The sequence below is a fragment of the Ambystoma mexicanum genome, chromosome 4p (assembly GCF_040938575.1).
Source record: "Ambystoma mexicanum isolate Mex_15411 chromosome 4p, UKY_AmexF1_1, whole genome shotgun sequence".
In the NCBI taxonomy this organism is placed as follows: domain Eukaryota; kingdom Metazoa; phylum Chordata; class Amphibia; order Caudata; family Ambystomatidae; genus Ambystoma; species Ambystoma mexicanum.
Window position 1 is genome coordinate 584,542,044 of NC_090927.1, and position 15,082 is coordinate 584,557,125.

General features: G+C 43.9%; 1 protein-coding gene across 1 annotated transcript in view; it reads left to right on the forward strand.

Annotated features, from left to right (window-relative positions):
• Positions 1-5,740: 5,740 nt before the first annotated feature.
• Positions 5,741-15,082, forward strand: part of LRRC1 (leucine rich repeat containing 1) — a 694,627-nt gene continuing 685,285 nt past the window's right edge. Inside the window, exon 1 of the mRNA XM_069606135.1 lies at positions 5,741-6,219. Within this exon, the coding sequence (XP_069462236.1) occupies positions 6,061-6,219 (159 nt within the window). The 5' untranslated portion in view covers positions 5,741-6,060. The remainder of the gene's footprint in view (positions 6,220-15,082) is intronic.

The window sequence follows — 15,082 nt, forward strand, 5'->3', positions numbered from 1 at the left end:
GGGGTGAACAGGGGCCCTTTATTTGGACTTTCCACAAAAGTAGTAGTGAATAGAGTGAGGTGTGATGTGTTTAGGTTGGGTTGGAGAACACAGTGGGTGTGTCTTCTCTGCCATCTGTTGTTTGATTTGGTTCTGGAGCCTCTGCCAACATAAATTCAATTGAACCCAACTATTTGGAGCTTTAAGATGGGATGGAATGAGCACAAATGATGCCTATTTGCAGATGGAATGCTACCAGTGGACCCCCTTATGTATGTACCAAAGCTTTTAGAGGAAATAGAAGTATATAGACATTTCTAAGGATTTAAAGTTAATTAAGGAAAATCCATTATTTTCCCCTTGAGGTGGGATTTGGGAGAAGGTATCATCAATCTACAGTCCTTTCGTTTCGAGATCCGAAGGGAATTGGGTATTCGGTGTACTAAATCCCTGGAGGGCATATGTGCTGCTAACTTCCCACTGTTACGTGTGAAGATCAAGGGGGACCTACAAATTTGGTCTAAACTCACCCGGTCTTGGATGGGCAGATTGAATGCTGTGAAAATTAACAACTTGCTTAGGTTGTTCCTTTTATTCCAGATGCTGCCAGTTTGAGTTTCAGATTCAGCCTCCAATGAGCTGAAGGGTGCTTGGGGGAATGTGGTATTGAGATTTCTTTGGATATGAAAGGGGGTGAGTACATCATATCAGGAACTAGTACTTCCACTGAGGAAGAGGGACGGGCTCCCGGTTTTGCTGGGCGACCTGAGGAAAAATGGGGGAAAACAGTGGGTTTGCATCGAAAAGCCAAGTCCTTGAGCCTGTGAAGTTGGGGGAATGGTTGTGGATCCTGAGGGAGAGACTACCAGGTAAAGTAAGAGAGCATCCGTTGCTTGGGGTACTATACAAAATATGGATGAAATGCAAGAACACTAGAAACGTATCCTTGTGACTCTCTGTTTTATTAGCTTCATCTGGGCTCCTCCACATAAGGATGACATTAAGGGGCCATCAGATATTTCAGAGGCAGTATGAGGGGGGCTTGAAAGATCGGGTCAGCTGTGGGATGGGGCACACTTGGTGAACGTTCTGCCTTTGGAGGAGGAATAGGGCCACTATCGCTCTTTCATTATCTCCAAATGCAGGTGGTGCTCTCTGCCTCCGAATGGGGGAGCGAATTGGATAGAGAATTGACATCATTTGAGAAGATACAAGACACACATACAGTAACAAGAATGTTTATATCGCTACTGTACAGAACACTGGTTATGTCTGAGCAGAGGCATTCCTAAGAGTGGTTTGAGGGGGCTATAGTTTTGTTTGGAGCCCCGGATACAAGCTCAGGGGCTAACTCCAAAAGGCTGGCTAGCCCCGAATCCCGACAGTCCCAACATTAGCGTAGCCCCAAATCTTTTGCAGACCTAGCAACACCCCGGTGTCTAAGTTTACTGGATTAAATGTGGCCAGGGTGAACTGGGAGAGGGATGAGGGAGAATCATTTTCAGGTGCAGTGTGGGCTTTGTTGTGTTCAAAAGCCTTCAAAACATCTCTATTCTACCACTACAAGCTCCACAGGATTATATTGATCATAGATCGAAATATGCTCCCCTTCAGCTCCAAGGTTTTCAAAAGCCTTCAAAACCTCTCTAATCTACCACTACAAGCTCCACAGGATTATATTGATCATAGATCGAAATATGCTCCCCTTCGGCTCCAAGGTTTGTTTGTTTATTTATTTATAGCGTGCGCCAGACCCGAAGGTATCCATGCACGTGTTCCCAAATATGAGCCCCCTGGACTCCTGGCACAAACGATGGAAGTGTGGTAGAATCCAAGCTTATTGGAAGGCAGTGCTAGGTGGATGTGAAAGGATGAAGGCACAACGAGGGAACTGAATCCCATGTTGATTCTCTGAGATAATAACTTCTCCTTTAGTAAATGAGGCTTAAACAGGAAGCCTCCGGTGTGGACACATAATTTGATGTCAATTTGATAGATATAGTGCTAAGGCTGTGGGCCTGGTGAATGCATTGCCAGTCACTCCCACCCATCCTTTGTTCTATTTCTGAGCCAATTGTGTAGACAGTTTCTCATAATATACCATTGTCTAAAGGATTATGGTCTAGCTATAAATGGCGTGAGTGTCTGCATTTGGGCTCAAGGCTGTCTAATCTTTCACTTGATGGGAGAAACAGGGGGCGGTTAAACTGTCGATCATTCCCACGCGCCGTCATAAGAATGGGAATGTAAAACCTAAAATCAATGTTGGGCTTTTCCTCGTGAGAGAGAAACATGACGTGGAATGAAGAAGGGTGTGGGCAGCCAATGAGGCGTCTAGTGGTGGTCCGAGGGACGTCTGGTTGAATGTTCCTGCGCCTGGGCCGAGAAAGAACAGAGAAATGCATGGGCTAAGCAATGTATGTTAATGGATATTTGTACCGTGCACTATCAACACCGGAGTGGTCCCCTGGCACTCTGGCGGCTCTGAAAAAGGGAAGGGGGTGAGTTAATGGGAATAAGCTGGAAAAGTGCAAGAGAGCAGTGATGTGCTGTTGGCAGCCTCAGCCCGGTGGGTCTGTTGGCTGGGCTTGGGGTGTTTTACAGTCGGTAGTCGTTGTGTGCTGCTGTGCGAGTCTATGGGGCTGATTCATGGAATTCTTTGCACATAAAAACGGGGATTTGTGCGCCATTCTGCCCGCAAATCCCTATTTCTTAAACAGGGATTTACGGGCAGAATGGCGCACAAATCCCCGTTTTTCGGCGCAAATAATTCCATGAATCAGCCCCTTTTTGTGGTTTGTTTTGTTGTTGCAGTGTAGTGAAATGTGTGCAGATTGTTGTGTTGTAGGCTTGTGGTTGTGTTTGGTTAGAGTTTGAGAGGTGTATGCAGAGGGGTGAAATTGTTAGTGGATCGGTTAATTGGCATTGCTGTCCTTGCAAAATGCGGAATGCGTCACCGAGACATGACAGCGCAGGATGTGACTGGCCAGGTGCACCCTGTAATCCATCTGGGTTTAGGCCAAACCACAGCACTGAAACAGCTCTACTGGACCTCAAAATCCAGATGGACGCAATTAGAGATTCAGGCAAACTATGTATCCTCCTGCTATTAGACCTTTCTGCTGCGTTTGACTTAGTGGATCACGATAAACTCTGTGCCACATTAGCAAATGACTTTAACTTCTCCACGGATGCAACTATGTGGATTAAATCCCTCCTAGCTGACAGCACATCTTGAGTCACTATAGGTAAGGAAGCAGCCGACCCCATCCCTGTCCCCATTGGAGTGCCACAAGGCTCTTGCCTTTCACCCACACTCTACAACGCATACACAAAGCTCCTCTTCTCAGCCTTAGACGATATGGGTGTCATCTACACCAACTTTGCGGAATGACACCCAGATCCTCATCCCACTCTCAGCTAATTACACCCAAGACACCTTACTCATTAACACAATCTATGCTATTATCCAAAACTGGCCCTAAATAGCCTTTGTCTCAATGATGAGAAGACCGAAATTCTGATCGTGGGCTCCCAATCTAACATTAGTGCCCTCCACCTTGACTATGCATCCATCAACATCGATGGTACCATGATACCAGTCCTGAAACAAGTAAAAACTCTAGGAGTTTACTTGGATGCTAATCTCACCCAGACTAAACACATCAATAGCCTCCCGTCCACCACATGATACACAGCGAAATTAATTGCGTTAAGCAGACACTTCCTCACCCCTGCTAACTGCGTTACTCTAGCTGGAGCGCTGATTCTCTTGCGACTTGACTATTGTAATGTTTTACTATTAGGTACTTCAAAATCTAACTTAAAAAAATGTCAATTTATACAAAATAAAGCCCTAAAAGCAGCCTTAGCCATCAGGAAATCAGACCATATATCCAAGATCAGGAAAGATCACCATTGGCTACCTATTGCAGAAAGAATCATCTTTAAAACACTGTGTATAACCTACAAATGCCATCAGGACACGACCCCTAAGTATTTAATTAAAGCCATTAAAAAAAAAGTATCCACAAGAACACCAAGGTCCAACAACCTCCGACTTCTAGAGATACCCCGTTACAAGAATACTAAAGCAGGGGACAGCAGCTTCCAATACTTAGCCCCCAAACATTGGAACTCCCTCCCCAATAGTATCAAAGAAGAGGGCTCCCTCTCAGGATTCAAAAAATCACTCAAAACATGCCTCTTTTTATTAGAAGAAAGGATAACTGTATTGAGTGGGTGTAAATATGCTCTAGTAAACTTGTGTAACTGAATATAAACATGCTTTTAATGTCTGTACTGTGCAATATGTGAATAATTGTGTGTAATATGTGAATTTTTGCTCTGCAACCACGCTGTGATACCTAGGGGTCTGGGCGTGTAACAAATGTAATAAATAAATAAATTGAAGCTCCAGTCTGGTCCAATGGGAATTGTGGTTGTGCTTGTGGGAAGGCTGTGTTGTTTTTCCTGGACCCGTTTAAAATCAACTTTCTCCGTTCTCTGATACACAATAAACGCAACGTGATTCGATGGATTATTGTATTCCAACTGCGTCATGGACATTCGCTTGAATTCCTGTGTAGTAACGTCCAATGTAGCATAAGAAAGGTGGCAGACTTTCTTTGTTATACTGTGTACAGTATTAGAAGAGAACGCCGTGTCTTTATTGTTTGGACGTGTTCACTGCAGTAGTTCAGTAGGGTGGTTTGGTTTCTTGATGGGGTGTGTGTACATAACAGGGAGATTTATTTTCACATTAAACAGACGGTGTATTGTCAACGTACTACCTTAGTGGTGTGCTTTTCTGTCAGAGTGCGCATACGTTCCCAGCATGCTATCAAAACAGGTGCTGTGCTGAATGAGTGAGTACATACCTCACTGTACTTTTCGCGCCCTCCTATGTCATTAGAGGTTTGTGTACTTGTGCTATTCAGAGGGAAGAGGACTAGTGATTGTTCTGCCTCAGTAGGACACAAGGGTGTACTTTTCCCACTCCCACGTAGTCTGCGGTGCTCATTAGAGCAGCTGGGAGGAGGCCGCGCTGGAGCTGCAATGTTTATCCGTGGGGGGGTGTTTCCCAGAGCTGAAAAGTTTTGGTGACTTTGCAACTATAATAAGGGCACGCCAGGAAATGACTGCGGCAAACGGGCAAAGTCCAGTTTGACGAGAAATCGCCGCGCCTTGTCGATGTATTCCCATCTGCAAGGGTTTATAGTGCTTGTAGAAACTACATAAAACAAGGGAACTGCTGATTAATTGCCTGCTTCCTACCAGCAGTCAATGTAATGTACAGAGGGTCCTGTGCAACGGAATACTTCGCATCATGATTCCGTGATCCTTACTAAGTAGTTGTCAAAAGGATCCTGTGTAAAGACATGAGTATAGGGTCAGGGCGTGGGTATGGGATTTGATCACTGGTAGTGAGTCTAGTGACTGGGTTTCGCATTAGGGTTACCTGTGCTGTGTGCGAGGTTAATGTGCGGAGATCCTGCGCAACGAGTACTGCTTTTATGTGATCCTTTTAATAGGGAAGCCACCTGGGGGAAGGATAGGTCTGTATTTTGAACATCCCACGCCGGGCAGCCCTGTGCACTGCTCCTTCCGCCCTCTGCTGCCTGGGCGGTGCAGGAGCCCCACAGTCAGTCAGTCACTCACTGGCAGCGAGTGGGCGGGGAGGGCTGATCCTCAGTCTCGCAGCCTGGGGTCAGATACTAGAGCCGGGAGTGGTGACGTCAGCCAGGAATGAGGGAGCTGGGCGGGGAGGGGGCCGTGTTCCGGGTCAGCCCAGATCCGCAGGAGTGAAATGAAAGGATAGTGAGTGAGGACAAAACAAGCAGGGGAGGGAGAGCGCCGCCGCCAGGAACGGGGGAGACTCGCCACTAGGAACCAGAACTGTCTCGCCAGTGTGTGGGAGCTCCCGATGCTTGGTCCCAGCCGGGGGTTACTGGGCTGGGAGGAGGTGCTGCGCCACCACCCCGCGGGAGGCTGGGGGCCGGGGACGCCGCGGCGACGCCTGCACTGCCCCGCCGGGGGCGCTCCGGGCCGCGCCGCCTGCTGCTCCGGGCCGGGGCGGGCATGTTTAACTGCATCCCACTGTGGCGGTGTAACCGTCACGTCGAGAGCATCGACAAGCGGCACTGCTCGCTGCTGGCCGTGCCCGAGGACACCTACCGCTACAGCCGCAGCCTGGAGGAGCTGCAGCTGGACGCCAACCAGCTGCGGGAGCTGCCCAAGGTGAGGGGCTGTCCGTCTGCCAGGAAGGGCCACCCTGAGGATTTACACCAGAGGAACTAGCAGTGAAGTGGCTGCTGCCTGGTGGTGGTAGTGGGATGTGCATGTGGTGGGCTCGGATTTCTGTGGGATTCTCATTGGAACCTCATATTCTAGCTAGAAATAGTTATCACCGAGGAGTGCTCACCTCATAACAGAGTGCACTCAAAAGTATCACCCCCATCCAGCATTTGCTCGCCACAACCTGACAGCTGCCCGCCTAACGCCCCCTCCCCGCCCCCCCCCCGTATTCCCGCAATAGCATTAGACTGCACGTCGCTGTCAGTGGTCGATCAATATCCGGCCCCATGCTGTAAGCTTGCTCATTTCAGGGGAGAGCCTGGGGGTGTGCGAGGGGGGGCGGGTACTTTATTTCCATGTGTCAAAAGAAGGAACTGCAATTGCATGCAACTGAAATGTATTTATTTTTGTGACAAATATTGTGTGAGGTTTTAGGTATATTTCTGAACCAATTCACTAAAAAACATATAGCAAACAGAATGTTTTGTTGTAATATATACTGTTTTCAGCGGTAGCCAATATATTCTACCGTTTGTGTTCAGATTAGACCGTAGTACAATCTGTCGCTGCTTTTCCTGTTTGGGTGTAAATTTAACTAAGCGGGTCCAATGCAGGATTGGGTTTAGCAACCCGTATTAACCACCCCTTTTTGGGTGGCGTGGGTATTGGGAGGTTGCAGGATGCATAAAATGACCACCCTCCCCCTTTTTGTTTTCTTTTTTTTTTTTACAAAGTATTTTGTGCCTGCGTGCTCGTATCCCGCACCCTGCGTACAATATGGCCAGGTTGTTTAGCACTCCCATGTTCAACGTGCATAACCGAGTTTCTTAAACCCACTTACTTCACAGGACCATACAAAGATGTGTTTATATTTATTTATTTATTGATAACATGCATAAAGCTTGTATCTTTACACATAAACATCATTATCCATATTAACATGTTTCCCTGAATTCGAACATTGCTCAACATGCATCTCATCACCAGAATATCAACAATAAAACAAATATTCATCATAAAAAAACTTTAAAACAGTGTGCCCTTAGACAATCCCATTACTACCATTAAAATCAGTTCATAAAATTTCATCATATGATAAATACCATTTAAATCATTCCCTTGCATTAAAATTTTCCATAATCTGTGTATATTTGCTACCTCAAACCCATTATTATACGCCTTCACATATCTTGTAAAACAGCAATTGGGGCACTAGAATATGTGGATGGCTGTGCTTTATTGGATAAAATTGGTGGCACCCTGCTGCGTGTGTTGTGGTTCTGGTGGGAAGGTGCCCTTCTGTCCCTGGTGAGGTTTCAACAATTGGACAAGTGGGAACCCTTATCACATGCGCTGGGTAATAGTTCAGTCCATGGTGGGTGGTTTGTGATCTTATCAAATCATAGTCTGTCTGTTTTTGAGCGGCCTATATTTATTCTTATAGCCAAGTGTTTAGACCCCTGCGCCCCACTGGTCAGTTTCCAGGATTTTAATGTATGGAATATAGTACTCGATGCATGGTCAATTTCCGAAGCTAGTGGGAGAAGCGCTCAGGATTTGTTAAGGTTGCTTGTGGGCGTTTGTGATCCTAAGTCCTTCGGAGTGGACAATCCATATTGATGATGTCCCCCTTAGTTAAACGAGTAAGGCCGGTCTGGGTTCTGGTGAGGCCGTGTCGGACCCCAGAACCCAGACGAACATTACTTGTCAGTATCCATTATGCAACTGCTTTTAGGGTGCCTTTTTTGATACTCCAGCCTGCATGATTTAACCCTTTTTATTTATTTTTGTTTTTAGTACTGCTGAATGTTGTAGCAAATTTGATGCACGTCTCCCTGCCTTCCCCAGCTTCACGGGAGGAGTGATTTATTTAGCAAACACCTTTTGTTACAAATTTGCCCCAATTCTTATGTCAAATCTATTCACTTCACAATGTAGTTTGTTTGATTAAGGGCTGCTAAAGTATTTGAGGTCTGGGGAAAAATATTTGGTGAATTCTCCCTTGCTATTTATTGCACTGCACCTGAGACACCAGGAATAGGAGACACAAAAACTAACCATTTGAGTTTGTGTGGGGAGCTTGGACATTGTGATGAGGCTCTCTGCATGCAGCTGAGCTAAGCTTAACAACTTGCTGTTGGTCCTTTGCACTTACCATTAAAACGATTTGAAAGGTAAATCTGGAGACAGGACACACTGAACATGTCGCAAAGATCATGTCATGGTCCCCTAACCTATGTCATCTTGTATATGAACCATGAGCCTCTCCTGTGCACTTTAGTCGGATGAACTATGTGCACATTGCTGCTAATGTGAGTTGCAGTATGACGAATACCCCCTGCCCTAAGCCGCCTTATTTCATGTGTGTTTTGACTTTCTCTAATGTGCAATATTCACAAAGGTAAAACTGGATAATCGTGTTTGTCTAAATAGGCATTTACTGTCTTTCAACAAATAGGCATATAGCTAGATTACATACGAATGAACCTGTTGGGCCAATTTTTTGTAATATTACTGTCTGCATAGGTCAGGTAGACTGGCTGCCCAAGGGATTCTAATTGTAGGGATGTTTGACTCTTGAGAAAAGATGCAGAGCAAGTCCATGCTCTAAAAACCACATGTTATCTGCAGCCTGCGCACAGCAGTTTGGAAACATGCACAAACGAAATTTGTAATGTTTTGCAGCCACCCAAAACCCACTGATGAGGCCTGAGATGAACAGTTCAAGTACCTCAAAATAACCTGCACTTTTTGTTTTAAATGGGGAAACTGCTTAACTGGGGGAGAAAATGAGATTTGCATTATGTCTGCTGTGTGTGTTCATTTTCTTCTACAGAAATAAGTCATTCAGATGTTGACAATATGGACTGTTGATGGGGGCTTGATAAGCCAATGCAATATGACCTGTGATGTTTTATAAAAATATGCACATTCAAAGTTGCTATTGTGATTGAAACCAACTTTAAATGGAGCCAGCACTGAATTCTGTCATGTGACAATCCTTTAAACTCATAAAGACCTCCCCTCCACCCCGAGCATACAGGATAGGAGGACAGATGAGTCCCCTTTCTATGCTAAAAAACTCTTTGAACCTGCCCACTGAAGATAAGTGTCCTTCTTCAAACAGGTTTTAAAATGATAAAAATTATTTAAATTCAGAAGAATCTGTCGTACTTCAGTTTAATCTATTAACACTATCTTACAGGCTTTCCTGAACGTAAGAGTTTAAAACTTTACAGGACTACATGTCTGGGAACTTCTCAAGTAGAGACAGAAGTAACGCCGTACAAAGGCTTTCATCAGCGAGGCCCTGAGCCATAAAGAATATATGGGCCAGAGTCCACGAGAGCAGATTTTCTGCCCTGACTAAATGGAAAATTACCATGTTTCTAGTTTTGTATCTAGGCAGAAGAACAGTGCCATATTTTTGTATTAAAGAAAAGGCCCATTTTAATTTACATTGAATTGTTTAAATCGCCTGCATCTCTGGGACCAAACCTCTTGTAGAACTCATTAGAGTGTCGAAACGTGCAGCTAAAGATTCTCTATTAGATGTTTTTTTAAATGTAGTTTTAATATGCAATTTAGGTAAATATGCAATTTGACATAACGACAGAGTGCTCGTCATATGTCCTCACGTTCGCAGTGATGAGCATGTTCGAGATGAGAACATTATTTGAACATCAATGTAGAAGTGAGTTAAAGGAACAATCTATAATTCAGAAATTATTCATGATTATAATAGGAATTGCATCAATTGATTCGTAACAGAGAGAGGAATCTGCTGACTTGATTCTTGAAGTGGTCACTTAGTTGGAATGGAATGTTTGAGAAAGTGGTAATATTTTATGCAATAAATCCCTGCGATGACCTCACATTAAATGGGAGGGAAACTGGATGTAGAAGGTATCCCATTAGACTCCCTCCTTCATTAACCCCTTAAATGCTAAACTCTATGCATGTCTATTAAAAAAGGACAAGCATACTTGTCCTCAGCACTTAAGGGGTTAATATGACCAATGACTGTAGAGGGTATGTCTACTGTGATGTCACTTTTGGAACATTGTCTAATCATATACATTGACCAATTAGATTGGGGAAGTATATGCACCTCAAAAAGGTGGACTTTTCTGTTATATAAAATGTCAAACGCAGGAGCTGGGAATCGCTCATGGACACTCTCTGGAGGGACTTACTTGCTCACTCACCGATTGATGGTGAGAAAGAAGAATTGATAACTACAGGAAGGATAAGGAATAGATTTGCTCTACCTTTGGACCCTTTGATGGATTATTGGTAGAGACTGAAAGTGAGGCCGACCAGGACTTAAAGTCCCAGGTATCATTCAGAGGAAGAGAAAGGAGATGGGATCCGTTTTTCCCCACAGCCTATTTTACTGGTTGATGCCCACCTGTTCCTAGAGGGGGAGAATTGAACGAGTGCTTAAGACGGTGCCCACCTGTCTGCGATTTAAGCCAAAACGAATCATGATGTGAATATTATCTAAAGGGGAAGTAATCTTGCGGGCAGTGTTCATATTAAGGGAATTGGAAAGTCTCTGTCCCTAGAATTTGTTAGTACTGAGGGGTGGGAAAAGATACATTAATTGTGCATTCCAAGAAGTTGGGGAACAAAATGTATGTGCTTGTGGACAAATATCTATTCTACAGATTATGTCCCATGGTGAGATCCACCTGACCCTTTTCTCTGGCGATGACATCTAGCACAGAAGAACTATTAATTGTGGTCATCTTAAGGAGTGCACACCTAGAAAAAGATAATTGAAGTTATTCCTGGGAATATAAGAAGCAGAATATTGATATCAAAGCAGGGTTCCAAAAGCGAGAGGGTGATAAACAAAAAACAATGATTTCTTTTTGCTACCCATTTCTTTCTGCTGTTTCAGGTGCCCATTGAAGGGGATATGTCAACTAATTTGTTTTCACAAATGAAAGATTTGTTCTGGGCTCTCACCATTCCTTCAATGGTGCCTGTGTGCTGTGACAGTTCACAGGATCTTGTCACTTCTCCCCAGGCTAGGGAGGTGATTCCGCTATGCAACAATCCCCCTAGGGTTGTGTGGTAAATCCTCAGAGTCCTCGCAGAAGCCCTGCCTTATCTTCTCCCAGGGAACAGCAGACGGTTTTGATCGTGACCTTGGGAGTGGTGTTCAGCGGGAGGATCACCTGGGAGGAGAAAGGGCCCAGCAGAATACGAGGATTCCGTTGAGTGAGACCAAGTGTTTGTCTTCTTCTAGGGTAGACATCTCCTCAATGTCAAAGTATATGATGGCTTGTTAGAACAATATTACTGCTCCCCAAGCTGAACATCTTAATATGGGTGAAAACATTCATAGCCCTGTAGGCATTAGCAAAATCAATGGAGACCTCTAGAGCTAGAAGCTCCCCTAACTCCCAAAGGTACAGTGAAAAGGAGTCTGTGAATAATAAGCCAAACTCTAAAAACCTATTAATTTCTCTCTAAAATCAAGTCTTGCGGTTAATCCTTCTATTGCTGTAAAGTGTTAGTGGGAACAGGAATGAGCTTGAGATCAAAAATCAAGCTATACAAACTTTGCATTAGGGACTTTAAGTCCCGTAATTCCTGAAGAACTGGGACGAGGAGGGTGAAGCTTGTTAGTGAGAATGGCCCACTTCTAAGCGAGACTTAAAAGGGCCCCCTCAGGTGCAGGCCATTAGAAAAGAGCAGAGTAGCAGTTGTAGATGGAGGAGTTGGAAGAGATCTTTGAGGATCCCACTAAATGTTTGCAAACACTGATTAACACAAGTCAGTAAAGCATTGACGAGAGCTTGGATTGGTAAGCAGGAGCATGACTTCTTGACAGCTGGTAATCCGAATATCCCCAAATTCTACATCTTAACCAAAGATCCACAAATCTTTAGGGAATCCACTAGGTCGCCCGATTGTATTGGGTACAGGTACACTGTTGGAACCTTTTATCCAAATTTGCAGACAATTACCGTAAGCCTTACGTTACAGGGATGTTATTTTGTTCAAGACACCACCGAAATTATGAACACCATTAGAAGTTCCATTTAACAACAAAAGTCAAGATTTACCAAAAGTTGAGATTATCTCACTCTACACATGCTTCCCTCAGGGTGCTACACTATCTGTGATAGAGGAGGTTCTGTTGTCCAAAAGAACAGAAGGTATTACACCGAATAGTTTCCTCTTATGGTGTGCCGAATTGACCCTCACAGAGAATTACTTATGTTTTAATAGAAAGATGTTTCATAAAACACATGGCACCGCTATGGGGTCGTCGGTGGCACCATCTGCGGCAAACTTGTATGTGGAGGCTTTCGAATTACAAGCGATATACAGTGATTCTAACCCCTTTCTTTCTAATATCAATCTATAGAGACGTTACATAGATCATATGCTCATCATTTGGGATGAGGACGAGTCATCGTTTACGCGCTTTATGGAATGGATTAATGAGCAGAACAAGTTCTTGAAATGTACCTCTGTTTCCAGTCCGTCTGAGATAAACTTCCTACATATAACAATTTGGGTTGACACAGACAGAAATATTCTACAGGTAAAACCCTTCCAAAAGCCCACAGATTTGTTCAATAGTTGTCACCCCGCCACACTAGACAACCTTCTGTTCTGTCCATTTTTACGCCTGAAAAGAAATGGCTCTGAGATTAAGACGTTTGACCCAGAAGCTAGGATTCTAAGTTCTAAATTGAGGGCAAGGGGTTACCCGAAAACCATTGTGAAGAAGGCTTTCAAGAGGTCGAGCTATAATAACCGTGAGGCCCTTCTTGAGTACAAAAACAAATTACCTGAGACTAAGGGAATTGGTTTTGTGAGTACCTTCAATCACTTATCCAACAAAGTGAATACAATTATCAGGAAAAAACGGACACATTCTAAAGGGAGGAGAGTGTCCTTTGGAACCACCACTCTGTGCTTTCAAACGTGGAGCAAACTTAAAAGATCTACTCACAAAGAACGATCTAGTAAAATCAGACCAGCAACAGATGAGTATTACAGAAACGTGGGGATTACCTAAACCAACTGGGCAAACACCTTGCGGTATGTCCCTCAACCATATGTTCACCAAAAGAATGAAGGAAGTTGATCTCGGACTGGTGAACCATGGGTCCAAAACATGAACTGCAACTCCAGCATGGTTGTATATGCCATATGGTGACCATGCATTACATTATATATAGGCATGACCGAAAGGAAGAACAAGACACAGATCTGAAAGCATAGAAGTTGCATTAAGAATAGTGTTCCGACAGCCCCATTGGTAGGTCATTTTGTCACCATGTGACACCTAAGCGACACAATGAGAATGACAGTCTTACTCCAGATTTCCCCTTTCGACACATCAGAGAAGAGTGCTAAGAAAAAACGATATGCTAAAGAACAATGGCTACTTTTAGTGTGCCACTCAGTAGAAGTAGGTTTAAATGAGATGATTGGCATAATCTATAGGTACCTGTGGGCCAATTTACATCTTGCCTTTACCATCTAGGACAGCTAATCCTGGTATCTTTGTGCATAATGTTTTTGAAATCCGTTCTTGAAACTGTATTGGATTTGGTGTCCTGCTAGTTGTTTGCGAAATAAGTACGTGGCTTGTTGTTACCAACATCATTCGAAGATGGCCACCTGTGTAGATCCAGCACCACAGAGAGAGCCAACTCGGCTGCATATGGCTGACTTGTTGTAGACATGGTCTAACGGAACACTTGCATTCTGTGATTAGGAGCACCTTGGAGTGCAGACAGGTAAGTGTGAGGCAACGGCTTCTACTACTGTTGCAGTGGTTGTGATTTAACTCAGAATGCTGGCTTCACATAATTTAGCACAATGATGCATAATGGCACAGATATTTTGTTTCCAACAGTGGTCACTTCGGAGACGCAAACGGATGCATGGATTCAGACAGTTTTGCATTCATAATGAATGGCCATTGACACCATGGACACAAGCATGCCATTTCGTTTTGTAGGGTACACCTTTAAGGCACGCTTACGTGTTTTCCTGGGCTGTGAATATCTCTGAGCCTCCTACTTCTTCCACTTCTGTTTACGGGGACTTAAACATACCTGAGCCTTGTTTTAGACATGGTATGTTATACCATTAATGATCGCTCGACTTGTTATATCATTTCTGATACAGGTCTTGGAGTACAGCAATATCTTGTTATTCCTGAGTCAGTACATACAAGCAGGAATAGTGTGAACAGTATGTTGGTCCTAGGCACATATTAATACCTGGGCACAGAGTTGTCTTCTATTGTTGACGAATATGGTTTGGTGGGTGTTCACTTTCCTCTCATAGTCCATCTTGTCACGTTCTTGCAGATTGCTGCCTATTGATTAGGCGCTTTAACTGCACTGTGGGTCTACATTCTTGGACGTTACTACAGTGAGTCTCCTTTTAAGGTATTTATTTTCTTATAGTGGTAGACTATTTTTGAATAACCGCACTAATTTGAGCTGTTTGTGTTGTTTCTATAGCCTTGAACAGAAAATTTGAATCTGAGTCCGCCAACTCTCGCCTATTTTTGCACGTAGTACCACACCGGATGGGTGTGAAGATTTTATTCGTCATGTTGGGTCCCCTGAAGAAGTTCTTTATAATATCCTGCAGCAAGTTTAAGAACGTAACATGTCGTGAAATGAAAAACCACTGTAATGTTCAACATTGTAGGAAAGTAATATATCTGTTTTAGGACCTAGGTATCCGCCAACTATAGATTTATTCTGTGAGTTGAGTATATTAGTGAACGGGAGGGTATTTCGATTACTGACCAAAG